Source organism: Zootermopsis nevadensis, unplaced genomic scaffold, assembly GCF_977971745.1.
Source record: "Zootermopsis nevadensis isolate Lab colony 2312 unplaced genomic scaffold, Znev_1.0 Znev_ptg000010l, whole genome shotgun sequence".
Taxonomy (NCBI): Eukaryota; Metazoa; Arthropoda; class Insecta; order Blattodea; family Termopsidae; genus Zootermopsis; species Zootermopsis nevadensis.
This window is the reverse complement of record NW_028259142.1, coordinates 14,082,629-14,096,884: the sequence shown is the minus strand read 5'-3', so window position 1 is coordinate 14,096,884 and position 14,256 is coordinate 14,082,629. Positions and strand designations below refer to the sequence as shown.

Below are 14,256 nucleotides of genomic sequence, written 5' to 3'. Positions count from 1 at the left end.
CGTCTGCTGGTGTATAACTAATATGTGTCAGAGAAACGGTTTTCCTTTCCTGTCGGCTGAACTCTGCAAGGTACAAATAACAGACTACAAATGTAAATAATACGAGCCTGTTTGACATACGTTTATTAGCATTATAATGCCTGACTTAACGTGTTGTTAAAATCAAAGAGACGCCATAATCACCCACGAGGTCATATAAAAACATTACATTTATCAGGCATATTTTTGATTCAAAGAGACTTTAATGGTGTTTCATCTCATTGTTTCTGAAAGATACAGCGACAGACCCCCAAATTCAGTGTCCCCATCCTCAACACACGGCCAGCCACAGTTAACACCGCAAACAAAGAATATGAAAAATGTAGTAGCCAAAATGTTCAGCACGGCAACGAAGACGACTATCTTCTGGGTTGTAGCGCCGTGTAGTTTACCAACGTTTTCAGAGGTCCTTGCTGCCTCCATCATCTGGGACTATTAATGGAAGAGCAAGGCAGCCATCTTCGTATTCACCGCCGCGAGAATCTCAAATCCTACGATAACGCAACTTGAAAAACAAATTTTTCATCTGTCTCAAAAGGAGCATAATATGACTAGAATTTTCGAACCGGTGTAATACTTACTGTATTCAGGGCGAATCTGTGGGGATCAGAGTAGTGGGAGGTTAAAATATAAGAAAGCATACACTGACCATACAATAAAAATTATTTCCCGGTGGCAATACATTGTAGCTCGCTGTTTCATTTCCTCGATAACTTTTTCTGTTTGCATTTGTATTCCTTCTATCCACAACCCAGTAAAGTTGGGCATGTTCTGTTTGGTCCCGGTTAAAAACGGCCGTGAATGGCAAAGATCCGCAGACCACCGGCTGGGAAATGCTATTTAGCACGAAAATACGAAGCAAGCCTGCGAACCTAGAACAAAGCTGATGATCATGGTGCCTCCAGTAGCCAAAGCCGTGAGGAAACGAGCCACTAGGAAGCCGCTGAACCAGGGTGAGAGCGCTGACAGGACACCAGCAGCGCCTTGCAGGGCAATTGCCACTATGAGCGGCAGTTTGCGACCCATTCTGCAAAACAGAGGCATCAAACACACGTTACACAGTGTCTTGTGGCGTCTATGGATTGTGTTAACATACAGCTATGGTAGAAATTAGAAACGGATTGAATATTTTGATCGAAAAACGCTAGGGAAATTAATCACTTTGTAGACACGATTGAAACAGTGTTTAAACGGACATAACTCCGTTCACTATCGATATGTGAGCTCACTGCGTTGTTTTTCCGGACTCTCTATTTCTCTCTCGGCAAGGCCAGTGGATACTAAGAAGTAACACGATTAAAGGCTTGGGTACAAAAAATAGACTTTCCTTTGTTTACATTTGCATTTCTCATTACCTTTCTGGAGTGACTAATGTAAGAGGCCATGACTACCGATCTTGAACCATAGAATGTAAACTCAAAAACTGCACGAATGTTCTGTCAGTATCTAATTACAGATTAATAAGCCAAGGTGTCACTAAAGCCCTAATGGTTCTACAACAGATGGATGGCCTCCAGAAATTCACGTACTACAATGTGAACCTAGGCCACTTAACCCTTTAAAGAAGAACGAAAATTATATGCAGGCCTACTATTTCCCTAATATTTAATAACTCTGCATTTTGTCCACAGAGGTATTTATGTATTTCGTATTATTCTAAGAAAAATGGTGATTATTCCACCAAATATCATAAACAAACTGACGTATCGTAATAAATACTAAGATAGAAACTAAACCTCCATATAACTCAGCAGGCTTCTAAATTAAGTTCCTGCTTCAAACTCCTATGGGTGTCCTGTCCCAATTTTGCATAGATTACCCTTGGCCTTAACGTTCAAATCAGCTAGCAGACGCGGTCTTTTGGTAAACAGAAGCTGAAAATTGCTCTCATGGACAAGAAATTCCAATCCTTGTATGGACCCGGAAAATTAATTAAAGTCTTCACAAAATTTTACTACAGATGCCATCCTGAGTCATTTGAGGTAAGTTCACATCACACTGAATATTTTAAAATTCCTTGTTAATATTTTTCATCCATTTGCACTTAGGTTTTTCATGTGGTCTTTACTTCTGGTTTTCCTACTGAAATTCTTTTCCATATCTCGTCCTAACCTTCATATTTTATTTGATCACACTAACTAATGAAATTAGGGCAAACAAAAATTACGAAGCTCTGCGTTTCATTCTCTTCCTCTCAGGTTCGAATATTCTTCACAGTCTTCCAACTCCCTCCATCTCTTACTCTAAAGGTTTCTTTCAAAAAAGTAGTTTTGGAAGCTGGTTCTGCTTCTGTGATCAGGTGAAAGTGTAAATGGTTGGGTCCCAGGTACACGGATCGAAATCAACTTTATCTAACGGAACCAGCAGAGATTCGTTTTTATACTTTCACTCGATGACGAAAGCAGAGCCACCTTCCAAAATGTGATTTTTTCTACTTTGACTTATTTGTTGTATATTAATTGGTTTATGAACGCTTGTAGTAGGTAAATAAATTAAATTAACTTTCACGCAAAATTATGGACTTTGTCGTGAATGTAATTGATTTCAAATAGAGCCAATCAGATGAGTCGCTATAACTATAAGCAGAGCAACGGTATGATTGCTTAGCGTCCTGCGGTGCGGCGAAGGGCAGTGACATCTGCACAGAAATCATTTGGTGAGAACAGGTTGTGTTACACCCACCTGTCAGCAACAATGCCAAACACAACGTTGCCCAACAGAACTCCAGCCATGAAAGTCGCTTGTGCTACGTCTACCAACACGGATCGACCGCAGACTAGGTCCCACTGCAACAAGGGAACACGTCAGACGACCCTGTCCGCATGTTTCATGGATACAACTGAACGGGTTTTCGTAAAATTTAATATTTGGGTTGGCTCGGGGTAGGTAGCACCACTAAGTAAATTTTTTCCCCTTAATTGTTATTTTTCTTCTATTACGATTTAAATGGTATCGTTCAGGAAAGAAGCGGGAATGTATTTTATTAGTCGAATTAATAGATCGTGGTACAAAAAGTTTGAACTGACCTCTGTTACAATGTTTTCCTTGAATATGTCCCTGCTGTATTCCCAGTTCTGGCACGCGACAGTACTGCTCCCTTCGGCTACATCTTGCACTATATCTATCGTGTAGTTGAGGTCGTATATCCTGCATGCGTCATAACCACCCTGTAAACACGTCAAATAAAGCAGGAAGTACAATCAGATAAATAAAATGAGCGAACCGGATTACACGAGATCTGAAACAAGCAGAACAGCATGTGTTAATGTTTTTTCCATTCCTTATAATTCTCGGATTGTTGTTTTAAAGTGACTTACCTTTCCCAGGCGAGGATGACTGAGATTTCTCCATTCCTCCACGGTAAAATTACGATACAGACCATGGGGTCTGGCACACCAGAAGTCAGTACGTGCCTCCAGGACAATGATGCCGAGCTGAAACCAGGCTATTGGCAGCTTCAGCAATGCCATCAGAATGCTAACACCGGCCTGCCAACGACCGAAGCCTCCCACTACTTTCTGCAGTGCATCTGACGTCGATCCGGGATATGCCATTGTCCAGATACTGCAGAAAAATTACAATGAAATGTTCTTCCTGGAAATATAGGATTTGAGACTTTAGAGGCGAATACAATCAATAAAATCTTCTCGGGCAATCGGCAGCGTCAACTGGTTATGGTAGTAAACCGACGTTTCGGGAACCAACCCTCTCCCCATCATTATGGTTCTGATGTGACTGGATACCTTGGAAGTCACCTGTGGCACAGGGTTCTTTGTTATGGTGGAAATAATATTAGTAAAATGAAAAATAGTATAAATGTACATGGTACGTTGTAACGAAAATTCATAAGACCAAAGTTCGTAAATCGCGAGAAAGATGAGCTGCTTCTTGTAGGTTTTCGCGGACGGGGTCCTTGTATGTGGCCATCCAGACGCAAGGCCTTTGCCTACACAGGCCAGTATAACACAGGACAACGTTGACATAAATTAATGCTGACAGTGAGATTCCAACACAGGATTTCAATGTTTTGGGCATCAAGAACTGCATATATGACCGCGCGGTAACAGTAAAAGTTAACCTCAAACGCCTTTTAATATAAATCTATACTTAAAATTGCATATAATTATGACTATATCTTATGAAGTGTCAATATAACTTTAGAATCGTTGTGGTGTAAGATTAATGAATGAATTACAAAAATATTTTCAATCAACTCACCGAGTGTTTCAGGATTTGTCTGTCTTGTGACAATTTCAAGGCTTCGTAGGTATCCTTGTCTTCAGTTTGTTGGATTTGAAGTACGGTTTCTGCAGCTCGTGTGAAGATCTCTGAAGGAAAGTTTCATTTCTGAAATGTACGGTCATCCGTAGAGGCACACGAAACAATGAATTCACTGCTAAACAGTCAAACACTTCCTGCAAGAATATTCTGAACGTGCAGGTAGGGAAGATCATTAGAAAGTGAAAATACCTGGCCACAGCATACTTCGTGTCCTCCATATCTCCAGCTGCCCTTTTAACCTACTTTATCTTTTTTTATTGTTTTACCTTCACTCTCTCTTTCTGAGACAGGTTTTCTTTCAGTTAATGTTTATTACTTTGGGAACTCAAATTAATTTTACGTCATTATTTCACCTAATAATTATTTATTTTATTCACCTGTCTCTGATCTCTACGATTCCACTCATAGCCAAACGGCAGGATTCCAAGGATGAAAGAGGCTTAAGCCCACAATACACTTAAAAGCTGAAGACGGAAGCAGAACCCAACTTCCTGAACTTTTTGAATTTTATTTGTAATTTAAACAATGTAAAAATGCGAAGAAAACAAATAATTCAGAAACAAAAAACTCTTCACACCATGGAACAGTAGTGTGTTAAAATATTATAAAAACCAAATATTTGTACTTATTATTTTCTGGCTTGTATTTGCATCAGAAAAGTTTCATTCCTACAGGGCAATCATCAGTGGAACATTATTTGTACTTGATTCAAGAAAACTGATAATTATATCAAAATAAACGTCATTATTAAGAGAGACTGAAATGTTAAAATTCCTTTAAAAGCCATTGAAAATACTATTATACTTTACATACGGAGGAGCTATACTTACAAGACAGAACGTTTCGCCAGTGCGGCTACTTTAAGATTAAGAAAGTAAAAACAAGGTTATACACAAATTGTTTCTTGAAAACAGCGATAACTACGTATACAGTAAGCAGTGATAATTCACACGAATTGTAAGTAAACTGTGAATGATACGTACCATACGTAAAGTCAAAGTAATATAAAGCAACGTTGATGTCGCAACAAAAAAACTAAAATGCAAATGAGACAAATTAAGTCGAGGAATATTGAAATGTGAAGTTATAATACTTATAGTAGTTGTGTAATGTATAAATAATACTATCTTCAACATGTTTTAAATAAATTTTAACGTCTTACGCAACTCATTCAGTATTTCGTAATAAATGCGTTGTTTATGTTAACTCAGTGATCTAAATTAGTGTATTTTTTTTCTGAATCAAATATATAAACAAGGTACCACTGAATATTGCGTTTTGGGCTTAAACGCGACTGGTGATGTAAATACTGGCAAACAAACAGTTAGTAAAAGAAGCTGGTAATATATCCATAAAAAATTGCATAACATTATGAACTACGAAACTATATACAGATAATTTAATTATGCGGATTCAGCTAAGACTAGTCATAAAATATTTCTAGCAAAACCACGTCGTATTTGAGTTTTGAGGTTCTGAAAGTGATAAAAATGAAGAAGTTCTTTTTCTGGGGTCTGAAACCAGGTGTATTCGCATGTAGATACCTTCGTTTTGCATGAACACTGGCTCCATCTTCAGAGATGAAGTTCTGGTTTCTACCTACGAATCCACACAGCGTCACAACACAGAAGATCAACATCACTTACTGTTCGTGTATGCGAACAATGAGACATTATCAATACGTTTTAGAGTATAATGTGGCACAAGCTACGCATATACTAGTTTCTACTTTCCCTTTATGTGCACAGACTTTAAATGGCCCCTTCTCCGTGAAATGCATCTTTACTCTACTGATTTTAAATAATTAAGGCGCACCCAAAAAGCCGCTTGGAGTGTCAGTTGTTTGTGTGAGGTTCGAATGCGGCTGCCGAAAGTCTTCCTTAACATTTTAAACGTGGCTTCACACTTATACCAAATCGCACTAAAATAGTGTGTTATTTTGAACTATGTGTTAATGTACGCGTGACTTGTGTTCTGGTTATTATTAATGCTTTACATTAATATAATTTGTTGTATTAAACATTAGAATTAGTAGAATATTTGACATTTTAAAACAACGATCAACGAAGAAAGAATCACAGAGGAATATATTATTAATAGTAAAAATATTTAGGATATTTTAAAAAAGCAAAGTATGAAGATTTATCAAAATATCGTTACGGAAATATTTTAACAATAAATCAACAAAACATTCCGATAAGAATATAGGATTAAACAAGATATCACCGCTGTTATCACACTGAATTATTTTCAAACGTATATAAATGCCCTTGAATTCAAAATGATGGATTAGAAACACCGCAAAGTGGTATAACAAGTTAGGTTATGATTCAAAGTCTTACAAGCAAGTCCTGGAGACAACTTTCTCCAACATCCTGCTAAATAATTTATAAATCACCTGCCAAACAAAGTGATGATTATAACTATGACGACGGTGATGATGGTATGAATGTAATAGTAATTTTATTACAAGTAATTTAATAATTCGTGTACCAGTTCTACTTGATCATAGCTGACAATAATCTACAACTTCAAAGCATAGAAAAATGTGTGGCAAAATAATACACCAAAATTTAGTTTCTGTCTGCTCGTATCATATGCAAGTTCATTATCAAAATAAACAAAATTCTGAATTGGAAAAGCAATGCTTTCCAAACGGAAGGTCTATGTGATTTAAACAAGTACAAGTTTACAACAATTCATTAAATCGTTTCAAAATGAAGCTGAGTGATATGAAGAAGATAAATTATGTTACAAACTTATTCAAGGAAACAATATAATATTACTACTGAAACATCTTTTACCTAACTGCAGGCCTATTTACTTTGTTCAGAGACACACCTGGGCTTATTTAAAGCATTCCGTAACATTTACAGATTTTAAACTGAATCTGAAGGTTTTGATGTACAGATTTGTAAATAATTACACGAAAATGTTCAGTGTGCGTGACAAAACCATGGGAGTTCATTATTCAGGAAATTGTTTTCCTCAAGTGTAAACAAGTATCGATTAGTAAGTAGACCTACATACGATAACATTTGTTTTACAGGTCATTAGTATCACGAACCAAGTTACGCATAAATCTGTAAAAGGGATTCATACGAAAACAGGCCTAAATGAACACTTCTGTATTAGGGACATTTCACTTAAGTTATCGCTTAAAATTAATTAATCTGAATGAAGCTAGTATACACGCAAGTGATATCCTACATAAATTTCCGTCAAAATATACCAAGGGATTAAAAAGTATGCAGGACTACGTACAAGTACATTTTGGCTCTTCAGTTTTAAGTAGCTATTAAAGTGATCGAACTTTACAAATTTCAGTACTACCCACGTATGTATGGACTTTGGCCTAGACATGTGGCTGAGATATGCAGTCTCAATCTTCAATATTTTATCTTACTGACAAGATTATCGAGGCTCATGAGGGCGGAGATAAATCCAATATCTTAGTGCTGTTTCCGGTTGTCTTGAATGACGTTTATCGTGCAATGTGTTTGCATCAATGATAATGTGCTACACTAATGATTGGTCAAGAATCGGATACAGACGTCCAAGCAAAATATAGTGTTCACCTTCGATTTGCTGTCGAACCTATTGACACGGATCTAAAAGTAATTAAATTAATTTAGTTATTCTTCAAATTTGGCAGACATATTGGTATGCTTCCTTAACAGACATCTGACACAAATAGTTGCAATCAGTAATAGACAGAGAAAAGCCACATACGGATAAATAAAAGAAGATTACGAATGAATGAAATAATTACTACAGCTGTACGCCTATGTTACTTCCGGTCTGAGTTCTAAAGTGCTTGATTTTCGTTTACATGTGCTAGATCTAAAGCGTAAAATGTTCGTATATTTGTTTAAACGGAAGTAATTCATGTGCTTCACGTGTGTTTGAAGAGTTGACACTACGTTGTCATAAATATTTACTGTCGTCGTAAGAAACAAGGCTCTCGCATACCTGACTTAATTGTATACAGTTAGAGGTCACATACCGAACGTTTCAATAAAGTTCTTTTCAAAAGGACTGCGAAGAGGCAATGCACTGCATACGAATGTACTGTGTCCTTCAGGTGTTACGCCACTCGCCTCCATCACTGCATGAATCCTCATTCACCATGTTTGTTCAAGGCTGGATCCACGATGAAGAGTCTGTAAAGGATGAACATCTCCCTAATCCCATGGGTCCAATCGTTGCAAATTTAATCAGATTTCTAACTGAATAATTTAAATGTCCTTGTTGTGTAATTTAGATAGATTGTAAAACTTCAAATCTAAAACTTCTTGACGATGGTGAAGAGTCAATTGAATAAAAATTTTCTTGGATATTATCCATCGTCTAGTAAATATAAAACGTAAAAACGACGTTTCGGAGATGGGACTCTATCTCCGTCTTCAGGTTCCTACACAGTTGGGCCCACTAGATAGAGCTAATCCCAACTGTGTAGGAACCTGAAGACGGAGATAGAGTCCCATCTCCGAAACGTCGTTTTTACGTTTTATATTTACTAGACGATGGATAATATCCAATAAAAATTTTATTCAATTGTAAAACCTTTTGTGTTGTATGATGAGATTCTTAGTAATTATTTTATAATCCTCAAAGACTTTAATTCGCCTTTCTAAAATTATTTATTATTATTATTATTTGTTTTTGACTGCAAATGGGTTTTTACCCGGTGGTAGTGGTCCTACAATAAGACACAAAACAATAAGACACAACAGAACATAAGACACAACAAAAACAATAAGACACAACAAAACAACTCATAAGATTACAAAACCATATAACCTAAAGTATATAACTTAAAAATTAATACCAACTAGACATAAGACAGTAACAGTAATGAATTACATACGTCATGAACTGATGCACTCACATTTCATCAGGACCTTCTCTACACTTATGAAGCCTTCCCATCCTCACCCAAATTTACCTCCCTTCACTTCACCTCACTGTCCAAACGAAATAAAGTTATTTCAGCTCAAAATGTTAAATTATTTTACAGCAATTTGTTTCGTTTCCCATAAACACAAACAGACGTTATTTCATTATAAAATTAAGATAAAGTTCAATTGGTTTAATGAAAAAGATACATTACTTCATGTTTGGAGCGTCTGCAACAGAAGTGATAAAATTTACTTATTAAATGCACCATTTATGTTGAACTCGAGAGCCGCTAAACTGATTCTCGTTAAATTTCATAATAGTGTGTTTTACTTAAACGTATAAGTACATAACAATTTTGGCTAAAATCTAACAATACTGGGCACTTTAATGAAGGCTACACTCATATTTTGTACATGAACACGAATCAATTCATACATCACAATAAATTTGTTCAACAAAATCAGCCACAGGTGAGACATATGACTCTGATTTTTCTCAAATAATATTTCTGTTCCCGGTTTAATTTCCATCTCCAAGATTCGCATGCAACTCTTCTAGTGTTCATCAGTAAGACGCATCCTACTTTTTTATGTTCTTCATTAATCTGAACACTTTCTCACAGTCCAAAACTGATTACATTAATAAGGCTTTTTATTTTTCATCACACAGATAAGACATTAAGTTTAAAAAAAATGTTCGTGTGCCACACAAAACATAACGGAAGGCCGTATGCGGCCCGCAGACAGCGGGTTAAAAACCCCTGTTCTAGGGGCAATAACATAGCGACAAGGATTGTAGCGTTATGCATACATATTTCTTTCTGTGTTTTAAATGACAGTATGAAGTAATAAGTACCTCAGTCGCGGGACCTGACAGGTTATTGTGACTTGGCTACACGAGACAGTCATTAAGTTGGAGTGAAAGTAGGCCTATAACGAGAGAGACGGTCTTTAACGACCTATCGATACTTTCTTCAAAAGCTGCAATCAAAGTCGTAAAGACTGTAACAATAAGTAAAAATTAATTTATGGTGTATTTAACGATCTATTCAATGGCTAAGATTATGTAGCGTCAAATGATAAGATAATTATTGAATAATGGATTGTAAGGGATGTGGAAGAAAGCCATTGTAGCCCAACAAATTAGTGACACTCTTCTATTAACGAATACCACTATCAGGCTGTATATTCCGGCTACTGTAATTTGCCCGATAAGAACTCCAAGGTCTTCCAGTCACTAAGTTTGTAACGAAACAAAAGTGTGCACACTTACGCATACAAAATTTTACTAACTGAAATTATCGACGTTATCACCGTAAAGTCTAAAACTGAATATTAATATCGCGAAGCCACAAGGTTGTTTCACATGCAATAAGAAAATGACTAATAGTTGTATGTTTTCTTAAGATAAATTTTCATATGTATTCCTAATTTCAGGATCCCTCAGAACTTCGCACCTCTTATGTTGGTATTATTGATGGAGGGATATTAGAAAGTGCAGGGTTGGCATGATTTTCACACTGAGTTTCATAAATATCCGCTAGTTGGTTCAAAATTCATAGGGAGGGATACACACACACTCCTTACCGGCTTAAACTTGGGCTACGTAAATGATTAAACATTCCAACAAGAACAATTCATAATTGGCTATTAAGAGACCCTGTTTACAGAATTTTATTTGATTATATATCTCGTACTTCAGTTTGGTTTAATGCAGAGGTGAGCAGTTAGGCCTACATTTATTCGGGGGGGGGGGGGGGCAGATGGAACAATTTTAAAATAGCTTCTAGCAGAAGAGCATGGCGATAAATATTCCGTAGTCTACTAAACTTTAAAAATGCAATTAGATCTATTAATAATTCATTCGGGCGGAATGATCAGATGACATTAAATGTTTACATTACTATGCTGACCGGTACGAGCATTCATTTTTATTTCCGCGTTTTTTTATCGTTAAACGACTGAACGATCAAGGACGTAATAAATTTACGCTGCAGTAAAACTGCCGTTAACAGAGTGACGTTTCAGAAGCTGGCCAATGAAAGAGCCCGAGGCGAGAAGACGCGCGTAGAAGCACATTACCATCTTGAAAACTAGATAGTCTTGTCAAGTGACACAGCTTATTGGACGTGGGTAAGCTGATATAAGCGTGTGAACAGTGAGGTGTGTTTATACAGGATTGTATGCCTTCTGAAGTTGCAAACTAAGCTGCCAGACGAATTTTATTTGACAGGTATCGAAATCTGAATGTTAAGGGTAAGTCTTAATTAGTGATAAAATAATTCAATAGAACAGAGTCCTTCTTGGTAAAATAAAGTCGTTCAGCTAGTCATTAAATTTCCCTGCTTGTTATGGAACCTGAAGATTCATTGTCTTAATCAGAGGAACCACCAATGGAATATTTCCTGAGCCAGATGAACTAAGTTCACATTTTCATACACTATTTCTTTAAGATATTTACATCTTAACAGTTGTATTTTCGCCCATCTACTGCTAGGTTTGCTAACTAAACTTAGACATCAACATTTTTCGATGAAAATTGTCAGTTGCTCGTGACACACTATTTTACTTGATTTAACCACGCAAATAATATTTTGTGAGTACAAATCTCAAGCTTCTCGCAATGATCAGTGATTATTTTTAGTTTATTAGCAACAAAACCTGTCACATAAAAGATATGCCAATGTGAGATTTGTTATTTTCACGGCGGTGTGGATGATAATATAGTTTTTTTAGCATATATACATATATCATGGAGTACGTTATAAAAGTTTCATGTATTATAAACGTCCTATTCAGGTCGGCTCAATGTCTCTTTTAACAAACAACATTGTTTACCAACTAACTGGAAAATACCCTAAGCCTGTGATTAGTAAGATATGGCATATATATAATATTTACGAAGTAATTTGTACATATACTGATTGGTGCTTTCCTCTTATAGTTGCTAACAACAGAGTTAGCATATATTAATTCCTCACTTACTTAATGGAACTGAGTCCTTTTTGAGAAGCTAACAGTCGCTCAGCCACTCAAAATATTCTTTACTGATTGCGGTATCCATGGTGTAAATTTTCAATAAATTAGCATCAAGGACAATGGGTTATGTAAAACTTTAAAGACTGCATTGAACAATTCAGTGAAATTAATTAAAATACTCTTGATTTCTCTTAGAGTTCTTAGTTTCTACGAAATGTACTGAAGCACTGAACTTCAATGTTATCTAAAAGGGGCCTCTATACAAATGACACTGAAATATGTGTACGTGAATTTTAACTTCGCCACATTGACTCATCTCAATGTAACGTAGTGTTAATATTTATTCTCAGAATTCTCCCATTATGTAATATAAAACAGTTGTTTGTCATGAGATTCTGAAGACTGTACAAATTTGGAAGACTTCGAAGCCATGGAATAAACATACCTTAAAGATGACTAAAGATTGCAAACAAATTCTTAACGAAATGAGTTACCATACATGGAATTGTGTTTTCACGCACGTAGAGAAATACGTTCTATACAGTTCATCTCTCACGATATGTTGGGTCGGTAAGCGCTATTCATTGAACAGAGTTACTGTTTCATGACTGAGTTGCTAGCAAAGAAAAGCCACTTATTTCAGTGTATTAATTACAGACCGTCGCAGGTGGAAAGAATGCTATTCATTCCAAATATATATATATTGAGCTCATAACATTTGTTCCTGTCGCTGGTACAGAAAACACATACAATAAAACGCATACAATTAAGATTAATGAAGGGTGATACTGAGTCTTAATTGAATGACGCTGTATGAATTGATAGGCTTGTACAAAAGTAGAATAAGATGGTGAAAGATAAGTAGGTAACAGTTTAGAAGGAGATGATCTGTCATATTCCAGTGTATCCACGTATTCGTCTGCAGATAATGAGACAAAATAGCAGAAAAATAATCAGAGACCAGACCCACATTTGAATTATGTATGTACCTCGTTAATGTTACTGCTGAGCTGTTCTCCTATTTTGAAGTTTCATTGCGTTTAATGGCGTCTATTAGTAAAAAGAGATAAGAGGAAATATAATAGGAAAAGAGAAAGCAGTGAAAAAATGCAGGAGGGAAGAAAGAGAAATATTAGGAATAAAATAATAAATACATATTACCTGAGATTTGACGTTCTCACCGTGACGAGTTTGAACGGTGGTTTTATTCTGTAACATTGCACAGCATGGTCTGGTAGATAACCGACGTTTCAGAGGAGTTTACTACTGCTGTCATCAGGGTAATAACTGGTCTGATAGCGTATAGAGTAAATTTTACGAAAACTAGAATCTCGACTTGTTGTTAGGTCCTGCTTCGTAGTACAAGCATCTGTGTTCTAAATGGATGTTTTGCGCAGATGTTTGGCTGAAACATTTCGTAAAAAATTCCACTGAATTACAAAAGTTTACATAACTTGGCACAGATTAACCTGTCCTTGATCCTGATGTTGGTGTGATCACATAACTTTCTGCCAGTCAGTTAGCCCAAAATTAGCCACTGTAACGAATTCAAGGAAACGACTGGGCAGATTACATTTATTTAGATTACTGACTGTGGTCAGGATGACTGCAACGTTTAAAGCACAAAAGTGATAGATGGATGAAACGATGAATAGAGAAGACAAATTTAATTCAGAAGTAACATTCTAATCTTTCTTATACTGGGATACTGGGAACGACCCGTTCTTCAAGTGCCTGAGCACTGCGGGTCCCAACTTTTCGTTGGCTTGATCTATAGACATTTTGGTAGGACTCCTTGGACGAGGGATCGGCCCGTCGCAAGGCCTCTACCTGTACACAGGACAGCACAACACAGAAAGACGCGGACAAACATCCATGGCATGAGTGGGATTCGAACCCACGGTCCCAGCGACCAAGTGGCACATGACCCACGCCTCAGACCGCGCGGCCACTGCGGACCCCAATCTTTCTTATATGTGGAACAAATCTAATTTCAGAAGATTTTCTTGACAAGCTAACAGTCGCTTAGCTAGTGAACAATTCTCAGCCGTCTCCT

The 14,256-nt window shown here is 36.7% G+C and overlaps 2 protein-coding genes across 6 annotated transcripts in view; one reads left to right on the top strand and one right to left on the bottom strand.

The window, feature by feature from the left end:
- LOC110841452 (organic cation transporter protein) overlaps positions 1 to 14,256 on the bottom strand; it is a 77,565-nt gene that overhangs the window by 4,885 nt on the left and 58,424 nt on the right. For 3 of the 4 annotated variants that reach the window (XM_087346549.1, XM_087346550.1, XM_022087021.2), the window contains 7 exons: positions 13,362 to 13,605; positions 8,327 to 8,483; positions 4,258 to 4,386; positions 3,357 to 3,603; positions 3,066 to 3,206; positions 2,722 to 2,825; positions 912 to 1,066 (listed from right to left, as the gene is read on the bottom strand). In XM_087346549.1, coding sequence (XP_087202675.1) covers positions 912 to 1,066; positions 2,722 to 2,825; positions 3,066 to 3,206; positions 3,357 to 3,593 — 637 coding nt within the window. In that variant the 5' untranslated portion in view covers positions 3,594 to 3,603; positions 4,258 to 4,386; positions 8,327 to 8,483; positions 13,362 to 13,605. Of the gene's footprint in view, positions 1 to 911; positions 1,067 to 2,721; positions 2,826 to 3,065; positions 3,207 to 3,356; positions 3,604 to 4,257; positions 4,387 to 5,150; positions 5,169 to 8,326; positions 8,484 to 13,361; positions 13,606 to 14,256 lie in introns of those variants that run through there. The other variant, XM_087346551.1, reaches the window with a different exon arrangement.
- Positions 11,281 to 14,256, top strand: part of LOC110841451 (organic cation transporter protein-like) — a 57,071-nt gene continuing 54,095 nt past the window's right edge. The window contains exon 1 of one of the 2 annotated variants that reach the window (XM_022087017.2): positions 11,281 to 11,454. The gene's annotated coding sequence lies outside the window, so the exon portion shown is untranslated. Of the gene's footprint in view, positions 11,478 to 14,256 lie in introns of both variants that reach the window. The other variant, XM_022087016.2, reaches the window with a different exon arrangement.